At 47.2% G+C, this 18,396-nt stretch overlaps 1 protein-coding gene across 1 annotated transcript in view; it reads right to left on the bottom strand.

Moving 5' to 3' along the window:
* Positions 1-6,919: 6,919 nt before the first annotated feature.
* Myo5c (myosin VC) overlaps positions 6,920-18,396 on the bottom strand; it is a 59,625-nt gene continuing 48,148 nt past the window's right edge. Inside the window, 8 exon segments of the mRNA XM_090358396.1 lie at positions 6,920-8,264; positions 9,170-9,250; positions 9,874-10,048; positions 11,061-11,343; positions 12,077-12,227; positions 13,011-13,100; positions 14,527-14,681; positions 16,599-16,767. Coding sequence (XP_090214522.1) covers positions 8,112-8,264; positions 9,170-9,250; positions 9,874-10,048; positions 11,061-11,343; positions 12,077-12,227; positions 13,011-13,100; positions 14,527-14,681; positions 16,599-16,767 — 1,257 coding nt within the window. The 3' untranslated portion in view covers positions 6,920-8,111.

The following is an 18,396-nucleotide window of genomic DNA, read 5'->3' as shown; positions in this document are numbered from 1 at the left end:
ATCTCCAAGATCATGTGCTTTACTTATTTTTGAAGGTCTCATGTTTTTTTCATTTTTTTTTTTTTTGCCAGTGCTGGGCTTGAGCTCAGGGCCTGAGCACTGTCCTTGGACTTTCTCAAGGCTAGAGCTCTACTACTTGAGCCTCAGCACCACTTCCAGCTTTTTTCTATGTATGTGGTACCAAGGAATCGAACCCGGGTCTTCATGCATGCTAGGCAAGCACTTTAACCACTAGGCCAAACTCCCGGCCCCAAAGGTCTCATGTTTGTGTCCAGGTCAGTCTGAATCCAGATCCTCCTTCTACACATCATATAGCTGAGATAGGCATACACAACCAAACCCAATGTATTCATTGCAATGGAATTCTCTGGAGGGCTCGTTAACTTTGTACCCTGCTGGCTTCCTGGCTTTGTTTTTTGTACTGTTATTTGAACTCAGGGCCCATGCTTGCTAAGCAGGTGCTCTATCATGTTTTCTAAAAATCTCTTCTGTCTGTTGTGGTGTAGGATGAGACATAGTTGTTCATTTCTGACCTCGGATTTATTACAATGTGTTAGATTAGTTAACAAGAAACTGGAATAGGTTTATTGGGTTTTGGCAGCTGGCAGACATCCTTATTTATAATCAAAATGGTAGCATGGGGTCAGTGGGGCTTTACTATGGCAAACACTGTTGTAATGGATACTGAAGTTTTAACACTCAAAGCCTTCCCCTCTGGGTGCATTTCTGCAGTGAAGACAGGAGTCAGAAAATTTAAAAGCCACACCCCCAAGGGAGTTGGGAAAACAGTGCCACTTAGTGGCAGGTTCTGGCAGCCCAGACCCTAGAATCCCAGTGGAGAGACTCTGAAAGCTTGTTGGATCCATCTGTCAATGGTAGATCTTAAAGTTAGCCTTCACAGGGTTGTTTAGGGGAATTAGAAGACACTTTGCATAACGTGCATTTGGCCCAGGGTAAGAAATATAGTGAGGTAAACCAGCAAGGCCTGTGGCCTGAGAGAGGCAACAGCAGCAATGAGGATAGAAGGAGAGGCACCTATGACAAGATGGGCTGGAAGCGCTGATTCAGGCAATGTGGTGAGGTGACCTTGACCCATGCTTAGGAAGGAGAAAGAGCTGGAGCTTGGTGATGGATGGGAGCGGAGAGGTCAATGTTAGATTTTTGCTGGGGCTGGTGAGAGGGGAAGGGGAAAGACAAAGTGTTGCGGTTCATTGATGGAGATGGAGGACAAGGAGGTTGAAGTAAGGCAGGGTGCAGCTGTCTCAGTCCTGTGGGTTTAATGAATGTTCTGACCCCTTTGTAAAATCACTTAAAGATTAAGGGAACAAAGTTCTGAAGCTAGGTGCTGGTGGCATACCATACATGTATGGGGGGGCGGGACTGAGATCTGGAGGACCACAGCTCAAAGCCAGCCTGGGCAGAAAAGTCTCCGAGACCTCTTCTTCAATTAATCAGCAAAAAAAAAAAAAGGTGGAACTGGAAGTATGGTTCAAGTGCTGTAATGCTGGCTGTAAGAAAGCAAGCTGAGTGAGAGCATGAGGCTGAGTTCAAGCTCTAGTATCAGTACCCAAAAAATAGCTAAAAAAAAATATATATATATATAAATACATATATATCCCAAAGATGGAGTCACCTTAGGATTTAAACAAATCAGCCCCCAAACAGAGCGATTTGGAGGCCAGTGGCCTGAACACTTCAGTGTGACAGGGCTGCCGTGAGAGGGGCATGTCTTCCAGGCAGATGCCATCAGGGAGCTTATGAGCTAGACAGATCTCCTAGAGCAGTGTAGGGGGTGGGGGCACAGCGTAGCACCCCAAAACTGTGACAAAGGCACAGAGGACTATTCCTAGAGACAAGAGATCACAAGAGAGCCAGCTACTGCCAACAGCCACAGCCCTGGTCTCACACAGAGAGGACACAGGAAATTTGTGTGGTCGCCATCACAGGCCCAGGGATTAGAGGAGGGATTCAAGGCCGGTGGAGCCCGAGTCCTGATGTAGGATATCTACAGGGCTAGAGTGGGGAGCTGCTTAGATTTACTGCAAAAGGTGAGTTTAAAAAAAGGTGAGCTTACCACTGAGTTTCAAGTTTCGCTCAGGGCGCTGCTGTGGAGCCAGCTTGAAGGGCAAGCTCAGGTCACCCAGTCATAAATGGCTTTAGCTCACTGGGCCTTGCACTTTGGACCAGGGGATTAGTTCCATATTTGAATTTATAGAAGTAGGTCAGAGAGAGAGAGACAGAGAGAGAGAGAGAGACAGAGAGAGAGAGAGAGAGAGAGAGAGAGAGAGAGAGAGAGAGAGAGAGAGAGAGACAGAGAGAGACAGAGAGAGACAGAGAGAGACAGAGAGAGACAGAGAGACAGAGAATGAGAGAGACAGAGAATGAGAGAGACAGAGACAACGAGACAGGGAAGGTGGGCAAGCTAGAGATTCCTTTGTTCTGGAGAGGAGGAAATAATTCTCAGCTCCAAAGGTGGAAGGAGGGAATGACCCCAGGAACCACGCTTGAGGGATTGGGAGGACACAGAAATGAAGGAGAATGAAGAGAAAGAGAAATGGAAAAAATTACTAACCTTTCCAAATCTGGAAAGGGACAGTGTTTTACTTGTCAATCTGGATTTCAAACCTTTAGGGTCTTAAGAGGGTCTTACAATGTTCGTTGTAAATTCTGGGCAACAGAACCCCAGGGCACTGCAAGTTCTCTTCTAGGATCTTTATATGCATACATGTAGAAGCTTTTTTTTTTTTTTTTTTTTTTTTAAGAAATGGAATTAGAGAGCCGGGGGCTGGTGGCACATGCCTGTAATCCTGGCTACTCAGGAGGTTCAGCTCAGACATCTTGTCAGCCGGGGGTCCAGAAGTCTGCAAGACTCCATCCCCCAAATCAGCAAGAAGCCATGCTGAAGGCAGGACTGACATGGAAGAATGCTAGGCATGGACAAGCAAGCCAAGCACGCTCGGGACCCCAAGTTCAAGCCCCGTTAACACCCAAACAATAACAAAAAACTAAGCAGTCATTGCAGAGTCTTGGGGAAAAAAGCCATTTTTCTGTGTGTATGATATGCTGGGGTTTGAGTTCAGGGCCTCGCACTTGAGCCAAGGTGCTAGACCTAGCTTGATGTTTCTGATTCAGTATTTCTACCATGAACTACATTTAATTTTGGGGCATTCTAATTCTCCATCCACCAATAGTTTTTTCCTTTTTTCTTTTTTTGCCAGTCCTGGGCCTTGAACTCGAGGCCTGAGCACTATTCTTGGTCTTTCTCAACGCTAGAGCTGTACCACTGGAGTCATAGTATCATTTCTGGCTTCTTTCTATATATGTGGTACTGAGGAATCAAACCTGCGTCTTCATGCATGCTGGGCAAGCACTCTTACCACTAGGCCAAACTCCTGGTTCCCCATTAATAGTTTTTAATGATGAGAGATAAGGTGACAGCTATGGCAAATGCTTCAGTGAACAGCGTGACAAGACAAACATTTTAACAAGTCTTTAATACACTTTCTCTGCTTGGGAGTTCACAGGGCTCAAGTTTTCCTGTAATAACTTGTGCCAAGCACAAAATTTCTTTGACACCTGCCTTACCTCAACATATGGCTTAGCTCTTAGCAAAGAAAATAATACATGTTTACCTACAAAAGAATCAGAACCAGAGTAGGAAGTTCAAAGTTCTACCACCTGTACCAGTTCCCACAGGAAATGCAGATATTCTGATACAAACACATAGACACAGCTTTATCAGTTACACAATTGAGGCTACTTACTTTTTTCACTAATCCTGTTAATACTTATGAAGCCACATTGTCATTTTGGTAGTGGTTTCTATATTATTCTATGCTCTGGATTATCATTAAGTTTTACTGAACCAGCCTTCTGTGGGTGGCATTCAAAGGAACTTTCAAGTTTGACTTTCCGAAAATAATGCTTCAAGCTGAGTGCTGGTGGCTCATAACCTGTAATACCAGCTACTCAGAAGGCTGAGATCTGAGGACTGTGATTCAAAGCTAGCCTAGGCAAGAAAATCTCTTATCTCCAATTAATCACCAAAAAAAGCTAGAAGTAGAGCTGTGGCTCAAGTGGTAGAGAGCTAGCCTTGAACAAAAATACTCAGAGACAGTGCCCAACCAAGTTCACAGTGAAGTTGCCTTTTATGGATCATTCAGCTGTCAAAAGAAAGCTTGGCAATTATTCAAAGAGTTAAATATAAGCCAGCACAGAAACTCAAGCTTGTAATCAATCTTCCTAAGTGGAAGGCAGAGATCAGTAGATTGAGATTTGAGGCCATCCCAGGCACTTAAAAAAAATGTGGACCAGGAGTTTGGCCTAGTGGTAGAGTGCTTGCCTAGCATTCACGAAGACCAGGGTTCGATTCCTCGGCATCACATACATAGAAAAAAGCTGGAAGTGGTGCTGTGGCTCAAGGGTAGAGCTCTAGCCTTGAGAAAAGTCCAAGGACAGTGCTCAGGCCCCGAGTTGAAGCCCCACAACTGGCAAAAAAAAAAAAAAAAAAAAAGGCTGGGTGTAGTGGCTCACACCTATAATCCTGGCTACTCAGGAGACTGAGATCTGCAGATCATGGTTCAAAGCCAGCCCAGGAACTAAAGTCTATAAGACTCTTATCTCCAATTAACCCCCAGAAAACTGGAAGTGGCGCTGTGGCTCAAGGGGTAGGGTGGTAGCCTGGAGCTGAAGAATTCAGGGTTGGTGCCACGCCCAGAGTTCAAGCCCCATGACCCACAAAACAAAAACAAACAAAAAACATTAAACACATGAGTGTGTGAAGCAGCATTCTTATTAGCTAAAAACCAGAATGTGGTCATGTATTGGCCAGCTGAAGAACAGAAAAGCAAACTGAGCCTCATTCCCTACACCAAAGAAGGAACTTGGGATCCAGGTCCTGATAGGCCTGAACCTGGGAAACATGCCAGGAGAGGGATCAGAGCAAAACCCAAACCATTTGATTCCATTTCCACGGCACATCTAGCATTGGCCAGTCCACTCACACAAAAGAAGGAAGCCAGGCAGAGGGAGAGAGGGGGACTGAGTGCTCACTGGGTTCAGTACGTCCCCAGACCCCTTTCGGGTTTCTTTGCTTGTCATGTAAAATATGGGCTGATGAAATGGCCTGGAAAAAATGCACCACACTAATGTAGTTTACAAACACCTATTCAAGTGCATTCCTTCAGTCTCAGCACTTGGGAGGTGAAGACAAGAGGATGACAAGTTGGAAGCCAGCCTGGGCTACTTACTGAGCTCCTGTCTTAAAAAAGAAAAAAATAGAAATCATGGCTTACGTGTGCAGTCCGGCTTTCTAAAGTAAAATCTTGCCTTGTGGAGGAAAAAAACCAAATGAAACCTCAAGTTATGAGACAGCAAAACTCCTACATCTCCTCCCTCTGCCCCCATGACCACACTGGTGTGCATTCCAGAAAGCTCTGTGTGTACCTACCTTTCGCAGAGTCCACACTCGAAGGGATGGGCAGAAAGGAAGAAGGTCACCGCTGCGGAGTGAAGGTTCCAGAACAGCGCTCCCAGTGTAATCTCCTTATCTGGGCATTACAGCTCAGGACCATCTTCCTCCCCACCTGCATGTCCTCCCATAACTGGGGCACTCACCTCTTCAATCTTCTGCTCGGCTCCACAGCCAGGACCCCCTTTAGTCCCCACAGCCCCCCTCCATGTTCCATTGGCCATCCTCTGCCGGAGACACAGTTTGCTGCCTTGACCTTCTCAATCCGCATCCTCTCTGCTGAATAATCCCTGTGATGTCCTGTGGGTGTGTATTGCTGGGAACTCTCAGTGCTAGCCACCCCACTTTGGGTTGGTGTGGAACTCCCCAAGACCATGGCACAGCACCTTCCTTACCCTTCCCCAGTGTTACTGGCTGTAGGGCAGCTGTGGACCCCGGGGTATCAGACAGTGGTGGCTCTTCATGGTATGGGGACAGAGTAGAGAGGACACAGGGCCAGGTCTCAGGATGAGATGAGAGCCTGAACAGCTTTGGACCCAGGAGGGCCTCATCCTGACTCAGGTGGGCCCCTAGAGACAGCACTTAACACCTATTTATTCTCCCGCCATTAAGAGTCTAGCATGATAGGGCACCGTAAAGACACCTGCACATCCTTGTTCATTGCTGCACTCTTCACAAAAGCCAAAGTGTGGAAACAGCCCATGTGCCCTACGATAGATGAGTGGATCCCGAAATCACGGTACCTATCTACACACAATACAATTTTACACAGTCATTACATAGAAAAATATCATAATTTGCAGGGAAATGGGTGGACCTAGAATGAATCGTATTAAGCGAGGAAAACCAAGCTCAGAGAGACAAACGACATGTTTTTCTCTTATGTGCAGCAGAAGCTACATCTAAAGTACACTGGACCTAATAAGTTATACAGGATGCCAACACTCATACACAGTGAGAGCAAAGGAGGATGCTTAGGGGAATAACACCAAGAGGTGGCACCCATGTGCATCTGATCATTTAAAATAATATTTATCAAACAGAAGGAGAAGAAGAAGAAGAAGAAGAAGAAGAAGGAGGAGGAGGAGGAGGAGGAGGAGGAGGAGGAGGAGGAGGAGGAGGAGGAGGAGGAGAAGAAGAGGAGGAGGAGGAGGAGGAGGAGGAGGAGGAGGAGGAGGAAGAGAAGGTGGAGGAGGAGGAGGAAGAGGAGGAGGAGGAGGTAGAGAGGAAGAGAGTGCAATCTTTAAGAGGCACTGAAGAGATATGTCATCTGCTAGGAACCCAGCCCCCCTGGTAACCGATTTCGTTACTGAAGTTCTAGTTTTCCTGGTTTCATATATAGGGTACGGGAATGAATCTCAGCAGGGTGGAGTTGTTCCAAGGTCAAGTGTGGTTCCCACAGCTGAGTCCATGTCTGGACTCTGGAACCTTGGCCTGGCCATCGTCTAGGACACAAATAAGTGCTAAGTGTGTGTGTGGGGGGGCAGAAAAACAAAGGATCTGCAGGCCCTTGCTAGGAATGCTTGTCACAAATGACATTTTGTGATCTAAATGCAAGCATTTGGGTGATAAAGAATTAGCCAGCTTCCATAAAACTTGGGGAAATCCAGCTTTCTCAAGGCTGAGGAGTCTTCACTTACTATTTCTGAAAAAAACTTAACATCTGTTAGAATACTAATTAGATAAAAAAAACTTTAAAAATACGATTACTTTTGGAGGAGTCGGGATAGAACAAAGCCTCCTCCATTGAGTCTCGTTCCCAGCCTTGTGTTTTATGTTTAAAGAAAGTGTGTAGGGGGGAGGTCTGAGGAATCATACACTAGTGAGGACCAAATTATGACGTATATATTGGTTGTTCTTTCAGAGGAGATGATAATGGCCTGGCAAGTCAGCTCTGATAGTATATTAATTACACACACACACACACACACACATTACTTCTAATGGTTAAGCTCAGATTGAATAGTCTCTTACAACTTTATATGTATATCTGACGGTATTGGGGTTTAATCTGAGGCTCTCTATGCTTGCTATGTAAGTGCTCTGTCATTTGAGCTAAGCCCCTAGCCCAAGAAGTATTTATTTATTTTGCCAGTCCTTGGGCTTGAACTCAGGGCCTGAGCACTGTCCTTGGGCATTTTTCCTCAAGGCTAGTGCTCTACCTCTTGAGCTACAGCACCAATTCTGGCTTTTTTTTTTCTATGTATGTGGTACCGAGGAATCTAACCTGGGGCTTCGTGCATGGTAGGCAAGAACTCTACCAACTAGGCCAAACTCCTGGCCCCAAGAAGTATTTCTTTTTCTTTTTTTTCAATGCCAGATCTATTTTTTAATTAAGACAGTCAAGGAACCCTCCCTCCAGAGCAGGCATGAGACAAGAGGTCTTTGGGTAGATTTAGTGGCCAAATAGGGTAATTTTTCTGGAAGTTACAGCCAGGGAACCTTAGAAACCCTAAGAGTTACTGTGTTCTCAGTGGTCACCCCAGAGGTACCCTAAAACAAGCAAGAGTGGCCCCAAGACAGCAAGAGGAAGCTAGGAGCCTCCCAGGAAGTGCGCTGTAAGTCAGTGGAACTGAAGTCAGAATACTTGGCCTTTGCCCCGTTGCACATGGACAGGCACGCGGACCTTCCTTTCCTCCTGCTACAATCGGTTGAGAAAACCTAGCTTGAAACTGCTGGGGATCTGGATGAGCTCCAGCGCGTGTGGAGAGGCGGTGAAGGGAAAGGTGACTTGAAAGAGGTACTTGGTGTCCAGCATCAGTTGCGATGAGTCGTCCCGGTTGTTCAGGAGAGCCTGGAATCGGGAGGAAGGGGGATGAGCGGGTAGGGACATGGGAGTACAGCACCCTGCTGCTGCTGGGAAATGGAGGGCAAGGAAAAGTCAGCAGGAAAGGGGAATGAATGCAGCAGCGACACTCACTGGACACTACATGGGTGGGGACAGGAGAGAAAAACTGGGGTGACATTGTCCAGAAAGAAATATATACTCATTACCTGATTTATGAAACTATAACCTCTCTGGACAACACCTTTATGATAACAATTTAAACATTTTCTAAAAAAATTAAGAAAGTCACCAGGAAGGCGGTGACGCACACCAGCCACGCAGGGGTGTGTACAGCACAGCTGCAAAGGGCCGGGGACCCTCAGATCAATGCTCATACACATTCACTGGCTCTGCTTTCTTCCCAACGATCATTTCCTACAGGATGGACTGACCATAAACCTGATTTTTTTTTCTTTCTGGTTAGTTGTAGGGCTGGAACTCAGGGCTGGGTGCTGTCCTTGAGCTTTTCCCCCTCAAGGATAGCACTGTACTGCTTTGAGCCATGGTACCACTTCTGGTTTTCCTGGTTGTTAAATGGAGATATGAGTCTCAGAGACTTCCCTGTCTGGGCTGGCTTTGAACTGCGATCCTCAGATTTCAGCCTCCAGAGTAGCTAGGACCATAGGCATGAGCCACCAGATTAAAGATCTTTAATCTCGGATGTCACCATATTAATTAATTTCTGTGTGTGCGTGTGTGTGTATGTGTGTGTGTGTGTGTGTGTGTGTGTGTGTGTGTGTGTGTGTGTGTGATGAGAGTGGGTTGAGTTGCGGTCCTTGCATTTGCTTCGTTTATTTGCTTGCTCAGCTGGTGCTAGTCCATCACCAGATTAATTCTGAATGGGCATCTGACGCCATCTTTAGGTAACTCACCTGTACTTTGCGGACGAAGGACGGAGTAACTCTCTTCTCAAAGTCATCGATGGGTGTGTAGGAATTCAGGATCTTTATGATCTGCGCACAGCACAGAGCCTGGGGTTAGCCATGGAAGAGAACCCAACGCTGGGTCTGAAATCCCAGGAAGGGATGTTTGTGCACACCGGGTAACACGGAGCTCTTGCTGATTAAAAATCTGACTCAGGAACTTCCATATTATGATTTGCTCTCAGAAAGCAAAGGCTCCGGGGATGGAAGGAGCCTGATGGTGGTGGTTCCAGCCTGTAGTCCTAGCTACTCAGGAGGCTGAGACCTGAGGAACACAATTTGAAGCCAGGTGGGGCAGGAAAGTCCACAAGACTCCAATTAACCACGGGAAAGTTGCAAGTGGCACTGTGGCTCAAAGTGGTAGAGTGCTAGCTTTGAGCAAAAAGAGCTCAGGATAAGCGCCCAGGCCTGGAGTTCAAGTACCAGGGCCGCCACCACCAACAACAACAAAAGAGGGCAACTGGCTCTCTCTGCCCTCCTCACCCCTGCCGCCCCCCACCTCATTCACCCTCACATACACACTGAGCTCCGTGGACAAGCTAATATCACAATGTGCTAGGTGGGGCATGGGACATAAGCCCGATAAGGACATGCCAGTAGTGAGGTTCTGCCCTTGGTCGCCCAGGGGGACAGGATGCAGCCCGGTGGGTCACCTGCACGGCTGACAGCGAGGTGCAGCGCTCGCAGATCTCTTTGGCATCACTGTCCGTCATTTTCTTGACCTGGAGCAACCACGCTGCCTGAGAGAGGGGCTCCAGCGTTTCCTGGGCTATGCTCTTCTGCAGATTCTTGTCTTTAAGCCATTCTTCCAAGTAGCTGATGTTGCACCTGGGGTGAGCAGAGGCACGGGGAGGGAGTCAGGGAAGGTGGAAGCCTGCCCCAGAGGAGCAGGGCTCCCTGAGGCTCAGGAGCAAGGGCCTGCAGCCTCTCACTTGTGACCCAAAGCAATGGATCACATGACATTCTTGGGGAGCACTAACATAAAGCAGGGAGGTAGGTCAAGAATGAAAAGATGTGGCCAGGTGCCCTCCACTAGGGCCAGGCCCCCATTTGTTTTCATTTTTTCTTTAGTTGTTATTCAAATAGGCTTTTGTTTTTTCTTTTGCCTGTGCCAGCCTGGACTCTGATTCTCTTGCTTGTTTCCCATTTAACTGGGAAGACAGACTCTATTATTCCTAGCCTGCTTCCCTCACCCCACCTCCCCAGTCTTGGGGCATGAACTCAGGGCCTGAGCACTGTCCCTGAGCCTCTTTGTGCTCAAGGCTAGCACTCTATCACTTGAGCCACAGCATCACTTCTGGCTTTTTCTAGATATGTGGCACTGAGGAATTGAACCCGGGGTTTCATGCATGCTAGGCAAGTACTCTACTACCACCAAGCCACATTCCCAGTCCTAAAATACAACTTCTAAGCCAGGCTCTGGTGGCTCCTGCTTGTAATCTTGAGACCTGGAGGACTGAAGTTTGTGGTTTGGAGCAGGCCATGCCCAGAAGCCTTGCCCACTCTACCTCTATTTTAGTCAGCAAGAGGTAGAGCATCAGCCTTCAGTGAAAAGACAGAGCTCCAGGAAGCCGAGTTCAAGCGCAAACATAAATACATAAACACATCATTATTAGTTCTCTGTAACTGCCCGTGTCAGAGATCAAATGGGTGTGGTGGGGGGTTAGGTGAGTAGATAGGGGCCTATGGCCTGCACCCGCCTCTCAGTGACACAGCACCCCAACCATACAGCCCACTTGGGGTTCTGATGCTGCAGCAGGGGAAGAAGTAAGGTAGCCTTCACTCTAGTCAGGCCCCCCGCCCCCGCCACCCCAGGTAAGCAACAGCTTGGGGGTTCTACCTGATCTGCATCCCCTTCCTGCACGAGCACATGTCCTTGCGCAGGAAGAGGCTGTTGAGGGTGACGGCGCCGATCAGGAAGAACATCTGCTTCACAGCCTGCCTCAGCAGCTCGGGGTCCAGCCCATTCTGGCACATGGTGCTGTAGAAGTAGCTGAGCTGCTGCAGGATGGAGGTGATGGTGTAGGCGTCTGTGTCGTCAATGCTGGACGAACGCTTCCGGAAGCCCGTGGGCTTCAGGCCTGAGATGCCCTGCAGGCTCTCGTATTCCAGCATGCCTGGCACTGTGGGGAGATGGGGAGGAAGTGTTGCCTCTGCCCTCCGAGGACCTGTGTCAGGAGAAGGACATCTCCCAGAGGGCCAGTGAGGCGAGCAAAGCAAAAGCAGTGAGGATGGGGACAGGGTGCCCTGCCATGTGTGTGTGTGTGGGGGGGGGGGTCCCTGAATGTGGAGCACTGTTCCGTTCATGGCAAGGTAGGAAAGAGAACAGGTTAGTGCTAACTCAGGAACTGTTTCAACTCTGAGGTTGCTGAGGATGGTGATGGAGGATTTAAATGAGATCTGGGGCTTTCAGACCCAGTTGGCTCAGCTACGTAAGAAGTAAAAAAACCCAAAAAACAAAAAATCCTCATAAATAGGAGATTTTTTTCCAACTTTTTTCCTTCTGGATCAATCATATTTAAAGAACGAAAACTGCTTCATACGGTTGCTTATTTATGGACTCATTTTAAACAAGCAAAATATCTAAAAGATGGATACTGATGTAATGATGTTTTATTGAACTCAGGAGCTTGAGCTCTTGCTCAACTTTCTTGCTCATGGCTGGTGCTTTAACACTTGAGCCACATCTCTATCCTAACTTTTTGCTGGTTCACTGGAGATGGAGTCTCTAGGACATTTCTTCCCAGGCTGGCTTTACTATGACTCTCCTCAGAAGCTAGGATTACAGGTATGAAATATCAGCATCCAACTACATTCTACAAATACAAATTTTTTGGTCATCAATTTACTTCTTACCAATTATTGGTTGGATGTTATTTTCCATTACGATAATGAACTGATGATATATCCGTATGGCCACATCACTAAGAATCTGTCTGTATTCCGAAAGGTCAAAATTATTCAGGCAATTCTTATTCTGACGGGGACTGTTATGTTTCATGAATTCCTGAAAGCAATTTTGAGTACATACATATTAGAATTCATAGCAAATAAAAACACTGTGTAAACTAATGGCATTATAGTTGGCGACTAGCATAACTTTATACCTTCAAAACTTAATATCTGTTTTGCCTCAAATGAGTTCTTTTTGTGTAGGACAGGGGCATGAACTCAGGGCCAGGCAGTCAATTGCTCACAAATGGCACTCTACCACTTGAGCCACACTTTTAGTTCCAACTTTTTGCTGCTTAACTGGAGATAAAGGTCTCAAGACTATGTCTGCTCAGGCTGGCTTTTAGCACGGTTGTAGGCATTAGCCAGTGGCATCTAGATCAAATGAGTTCTTAAAAGGTGGGAGCACTCAAGAGGCTGAGATCTGAGAATCACAAAGCTGGCCTGGACAGGAAAGTCTAGAAGCGACTCTTATCTCCAATTTACCACTCAAAATGCCAGAAGTGGAGCTGTGGCTCAAGTGGTACAGCGCCATTCTTGAGTGGCAATGCTCAGAGATACAAATGCTATTACAAACTCTAAATGTGAGTCATATAAGTCTAAAAGGGAAATACTCATAATCATAGGTAGCGATTCTTAGAGTCTAAAGACATAAATCATAAAGGAACAGGACTGATAAATCTATGTATAACAGAATTCAAAAACATGGCAAAAAAACTCAAAGAAAAATGAGAAGACAAACTGAAGTCTAGACATGATATGTGAAGAAGAAACCGATAGGAAGAAAAGAATCCTAAGAAACAGGAACTCAGACTATGGGTCAAGACAAGGCTGTTACCTCTTCACCACTGTACTGCCTGAGGCAATTGAGGAAATGACAAGTATTGGAAAGCCAAAATGACAGCATCTCAAAGTCTTCTAGATGTGCCTAAGGAAAAAAACCAAAAAGTTGGATTACTTGTTCATCTCAGCCAAGACTGCACACATCTTACCTGTTTGGTTAGTAGAAAGCTTTTGACCAAAATTAATTTTCTTTCCTTCCTTCCTGCCTGCCTTACCCCCTTCCTCTCCCTCTCCCTCTCCCCTTTTCTTTCCTTTCCTTCCTGTGCTGGAGTTTGAACATAGGGTTCTATACTTACGAGGCAAGTGCTCTACTACTTGAGCCATGACTTTAGCCTTTTTTACTTAGGTGATTGTTTGACAGTCCTGGGGCTTGAACTCAGGGTCAAGGCACTCTCCTTGGGCTTTCTCAAGGCTAGTGTTCTACCACTTGAGCCACAGCACCACTTCTGGCTTTTTCTATGTAAGTGGTACCAAGGAATTGAACCAAGGGCTTCATTCATACTAGGCAAGCACTCTACCACTAGGCCAATCTCCCAGCCCTGTTTGTTTTTCCTCTCTCTCTCTCTCTCTCTCTCTCTCTCTCTCTCTCTCTCTCTCTCTCTCTCTCTCTCTCTCTCTCTCTCCTCTCTCTCCTCTCTCTCTCTCTCTCTCTCTCTCTCTCTCTCTCCTCTCTCTCTCTCTCTCTCTCTCTCTCCCTCTCCCTCTCCCTCTCCCTCTCCCTCTCCCTCTCCTCTCTCTTTCTTTGTGGGTCATGGGGTTTGAACTTGGCCTGGGCCTGGGTGCTCAAGGCTACCACCCTACCCTTGAGCCAAGCCCAACTTCCAGTTTTCTAGAGGTTAATTGGAGATAAGAGTCTCAGGTCCTTTTGTGCCCGGGCTGGCTTTGAACCTTGATCCTCAGATCTCAGCCTCCTGAGTAGCTAGGATTTCAGGGGTAAGCCACCTCGACCGGCAAGAGTACATTCCTTTTTGAACAGCGTCAGTCACCTCTGATGTGGATGGCTCATCATGGAACACTAGGGACTGTGTGTATTTCGGGGTGGGGGTGTCTCTTAGCGACACCATCTTAATCATACTGCTAACCTCATGCATACACACACAGCTCATCTCCATTTCTGAAAAGGAAATAACTGTATGTACTGTGGTCTTTGGAGCAGTTGGAGACGGAGGACATGAGTAATTGCCCATTTCCTCCTGGCCCTGCCCATTGACACTCACGGGGCTGAGAGAATGCACACCCTCACAGCTCAGCTCCCACACTCGGGCACAGGAGCTTTGTGGGTAGTGGCTGCCAGGATGCTGTCCCACTCATACCACTCTGAGGCCTACTGGCAGAGCTGTGCCTGCTTCTCTGGTCCTAGTTGCTTGGCTTCTTTCCCTAGGTGGGCCTCAGACTGGGTGAGGAATCCTGTATTGCTCACGGAAGACCAAGGCTCACCACAGGCAAAATGGGCGTATTGCCTTTCCCACACCAGACCTACCAGGGCGCAGGGTCAAAAGGCCATGCCCTACCTTCACCACCTGCTTGATGCCATTGATGGCACTGTTCATGAGGGACTTGAGCATGCTGGCGTCACCGAGGGCGTCTGCGTAGCGCACACACATGAACAGGATGAGAGCTGGCAGCCCTGGTATCATGTTCACCACCACACCGCGGGGCTTCAAGTCTGGAGCAGAAAGAGGGAGACAGCAAGGACGCCCGCTGAGCTGAGCTTGGCTGGACCCAGGGTCTAGAGGGAAGCAGAGCCTGGGTACACAGGCCCCTTCTCTCTCAGAGGAACCAATCCAGCGCCATCTGCTCCCCTCAGTGTATTTTTTCCTCAAAAAAATTTTTTTTGTGCCAGTCCTGGCCCCTGGAGTTTCTTTCTTATATTGGGGATCCAGAATGGTGGGATCTCCTTATCAGGGAAAATTACAACTTCAGTCTCCAGTTTGGAGAGAGGGAGGGGGAGAAGCCAAGTGCAGTGGTTCATTCATATAAAACAAGCTACTCTATAAGCTGGCGTGGTGGCTCATACCTATAATCCTAGCTACTCAGGAGGCTGAGATTTGAGGATCAAAGTTCAAAGCCAGCCCAGGCACAAAAGGACCTGAGACTCTTATCTCCAATTAACCTCTAGAAAACGGGAAGTGGGGCTTGGCTAGAGGGTAGGAACAGCATCCAGGCCCAAGGGTAGGGCAGTAGTCTTGAGCTAAAGAGCTCAGGGACAGTGCCCAGGCTGAATTCAAGCCCTCATGACCCACAATAAAATAAAATAAAACAAGCTACTCCAGAGATTGAGATCTAAGTATCATAGTTTAAAGGCAGTCTGTACAGGAAAGTCAGTGAGACTCTGAACTCCAATAACCACAAAACACTAGAAGTGAAGCTGTGGCTCAAGTGGGTAGCAATTCTAGCTGGAAAAAAGAAAGGAAAAGAAAGAACGAAATAACGAACACCTCAGGGATGCAGTCAACGTCCTGAGTTCAAGCCCAGGACTGACACAAAAAGAAAAATGGCTTTGCAAAAATGGGCTGTGATGGCCTAGTGGTAGAGTGCTTGCTTAACATGCACAAAGACCCGGGTTCAATGCCTCAGTACACATACATAAGAAAAGGCCAAGTGGTGCTGAGGCTCAAGTGGTAGAGCTCTAGCCTTGAGAAAGTCCAAGGACAGTGCTCAGGCCCTGAGCTCAAGCCCAGGACTGGCAAAAAAAAAGAAACTCCAGATACATGCCCCGTCCCCAGCCCAATCTCTTTGATGGTGATACGTGATCACAGGAAACTTCCTTGAAGCAGGAAACCAGGAGTCCCATAGTACCTTGGAGAAGAGGATGGTAGAGAGTCAGGATGGAGATAAAGGGAAGAGAAAGTCTTTACAGGAGAAGTTAAGTCAACGGTTGCTCCCCTTGGTACAGGACAACAAATAGATTCCTGGGAGCCAGGCGCCAGTAGCTCACATCCATAATCCCAGCTAATCAGGAGGCTGAGATCTGAGGATTGTGGTTTGAAGCCAGCCTGAGCAGAAAAGTCCCTGTGAGACTCCAATTAATTACTCAAAGACTGGAAGTGGCTCAAAGTGGTAGCGTGCTAGCCTTGAGTGAAAAAGCTCAGGGACAGTACCTAGACTGGAGTTCAAGTCCCACAACTGACAAAAAAAAAAAGAAGAAGAAGAAAAGAAAAGAGGCTCCTGGCTGAATACCATGGAGGATAGGCAGAGGAAGGGGGAGGAGAGAGTGTCCATGTGCCAGCCTGGGCGACTCTTATCTCCAGTTAACCCACAAAAGGCTAGAAGCAGAATTGTGGCTCAAGTGGTAGAGTGAGCTGAAAAAGCTAAGGGAAAGTACTAGGCTGAGTGTGCGTTTGTACATGCACCTGAGTGCATGTGCACATGCGCTCATGCAAACACACACACACACACACACACACACACACACACAGTCAAGGGCATGTACACATCTCCTCCTCCTCTGCAGGGCAGAGGCAGAAGCTATAAAGGAAGAGAGAGGATAGGCAAAGACTGCCTTGCCTAACATATCATTGGCATGACCAAGATTCAAGTTCTCAAAGAGAAAGCCAAAGTTCAGAGGTCTAGGTTTTCCTACCAAGGATGAGGTTCTGAATGAGCTTGGGCTCATCCTCTCGCTTGTATTCCAGCATCCCCAGGAACTCCTTGGGTCCCGAGGGCAAATGCCCCATGTTGGCTGCAAACAGAAGCAATCGGTCAGCCAGACTCACAATACAACGCCCCAGGTTGAGATTGCTTGTCTCCTACTGCGCATGAGCTGCTGTGGCTGTCAGATAGATTCCAGCTGCATAGGGGTGGGAAAACTATCTCCCACAGCAGTTTCCCACAGTGGGCCTGGGGTACCTCAGGGCAGGCAGCTGTGCCCAAAGGGCTGAGCTGAATCACCGCAAACTTTGTGGCAACACACTGATTTATCTATTTATTTAGATTCCGTGCTTTGAAGATTGAATCCAGGTTCTCATGCATGCTAAGTATGTGCTTGGCCACATGCTTACCACTAAGTTGCATTCCTAGCCTAATTTGTGTGTGTGTGTGTGTGTGTGTGTGTGTGTGTGTGTGTGTGTGTGTGTGTGGCACTGGAGCTAGAACTCAAAGTCTGAGTGCTGTTCATTGCTTAAGGTTGATGCTGTATTACTTGAGCCATAACTCCACTTCTGAGATTAAAGTCTCAGGGACATTCCCTGTTTTGGTTGGCTTTGAACAGCAATCCTAATATCTCAGCTTCCTGAGTAGTTAGGATTACAGGTAAGGGCCACCAGTGACTGGCCTGACAAATCCAAAATTTTAATAGTACAATTCTGGAGATCAGAAGTCTGAAAACGGCCAAACCCATCCAGTTGAGCTGCTCCTGGATTTCTTACTCACCCAGAGTTGTGCTACTTCTTTTGGCTGTGTGTTTGAGTGATCCGTTACACAATAACTGATAACTAACACAGGCAGACCAAGGCAGACATGTTGAGGTAATATAAGAGGAAAGCAAAGGCAGAAGTCCTGAAGATAAAGGACCTGAGGTTTGGGAAAAGAAGCCAGAGCCAGACATGGCACTTCCTATGTACAGAGCAGTTCAGGCACTTGTTTATTCCCGGAGTGGAGACAGAGTGAGGGGCCGGAGTGGCAGACTCTGACTGCTTTCAGGGCAGAATCAACAGCCTTATTGCTGACAGAAAATGAGTCTCAGTTTGGTTTCAGAGACTTCAGAGCTGAGGCAGGAATTGCATACATGATCATAAAAGAGTTCTTCAATCAAGCGAATGAAGGAGAAGGAACACATGGTTGCAGACACAGCCTGAGCAAGGCAGGTGCGGAGGAAGAGGAGGAAAAAAGCCAACGAGTGATCAAGGTATGAGAAGGACAGAAAACAGGCAGAGCCCATGGTCTTTGAAGCAGGAGGGAGGAAAAGCTGAGGCTCCTATCTAGGACTTGTGAGGAAGTGTGGACTATGGTGATCAAGATATTTACCGCATTTCCTCTCTCCTCCTTCCCTTTGACAGAAACTGGGATGCTTAGCTGGGAGCTGGGAGCTCACACCTGCAATCCTAGCTACTCAGAAGGCTGAGATCTGGAGGATCATAGTTTGAGGCTAGTCTGGGAAAAAAGTATGTGAAACTCCATCTCCAAAATGACTAGTGGAAAGCCAGGCTGGAGGCATGACTTAAGTGATACAGCAGCAGCCAAACAACCAAGAGGTTCTAAGGCCCTGAGTTCAAAACCTAGTGGCAAAAAAGGTGGGGGGAGGGAGGGGATTCTTATTGAATTTGTACATTGAATCTGACAGGGATAGAAGATGGATTTCAAAGCAATGATGTTGGAAACTTATTTACAATTTCATTGTTAAAAACAGGAGCTAAGTTGGATGTGGTGGCTCCCATCTATAA

This window comes from Megascapheus bottae, chromosome 25 (genome assembly GCF_031878675.1).
Source record: "Megascapheus bottae isolate mThoBot1 chromosome 25, mThoBot2.hap1, whole genome shotgun sequence".
NCBI lineage: Eukaryota > Metazoa > Chordata > Mammalia > Rodentia > Geomyidae > Megascapheus > Megascapheus bottae.
The sequence above is the reverse complement of the archived record's forward strand: the minus strand, read 5'-3'. Positions and strand labels throughout refer to the sequence as shown.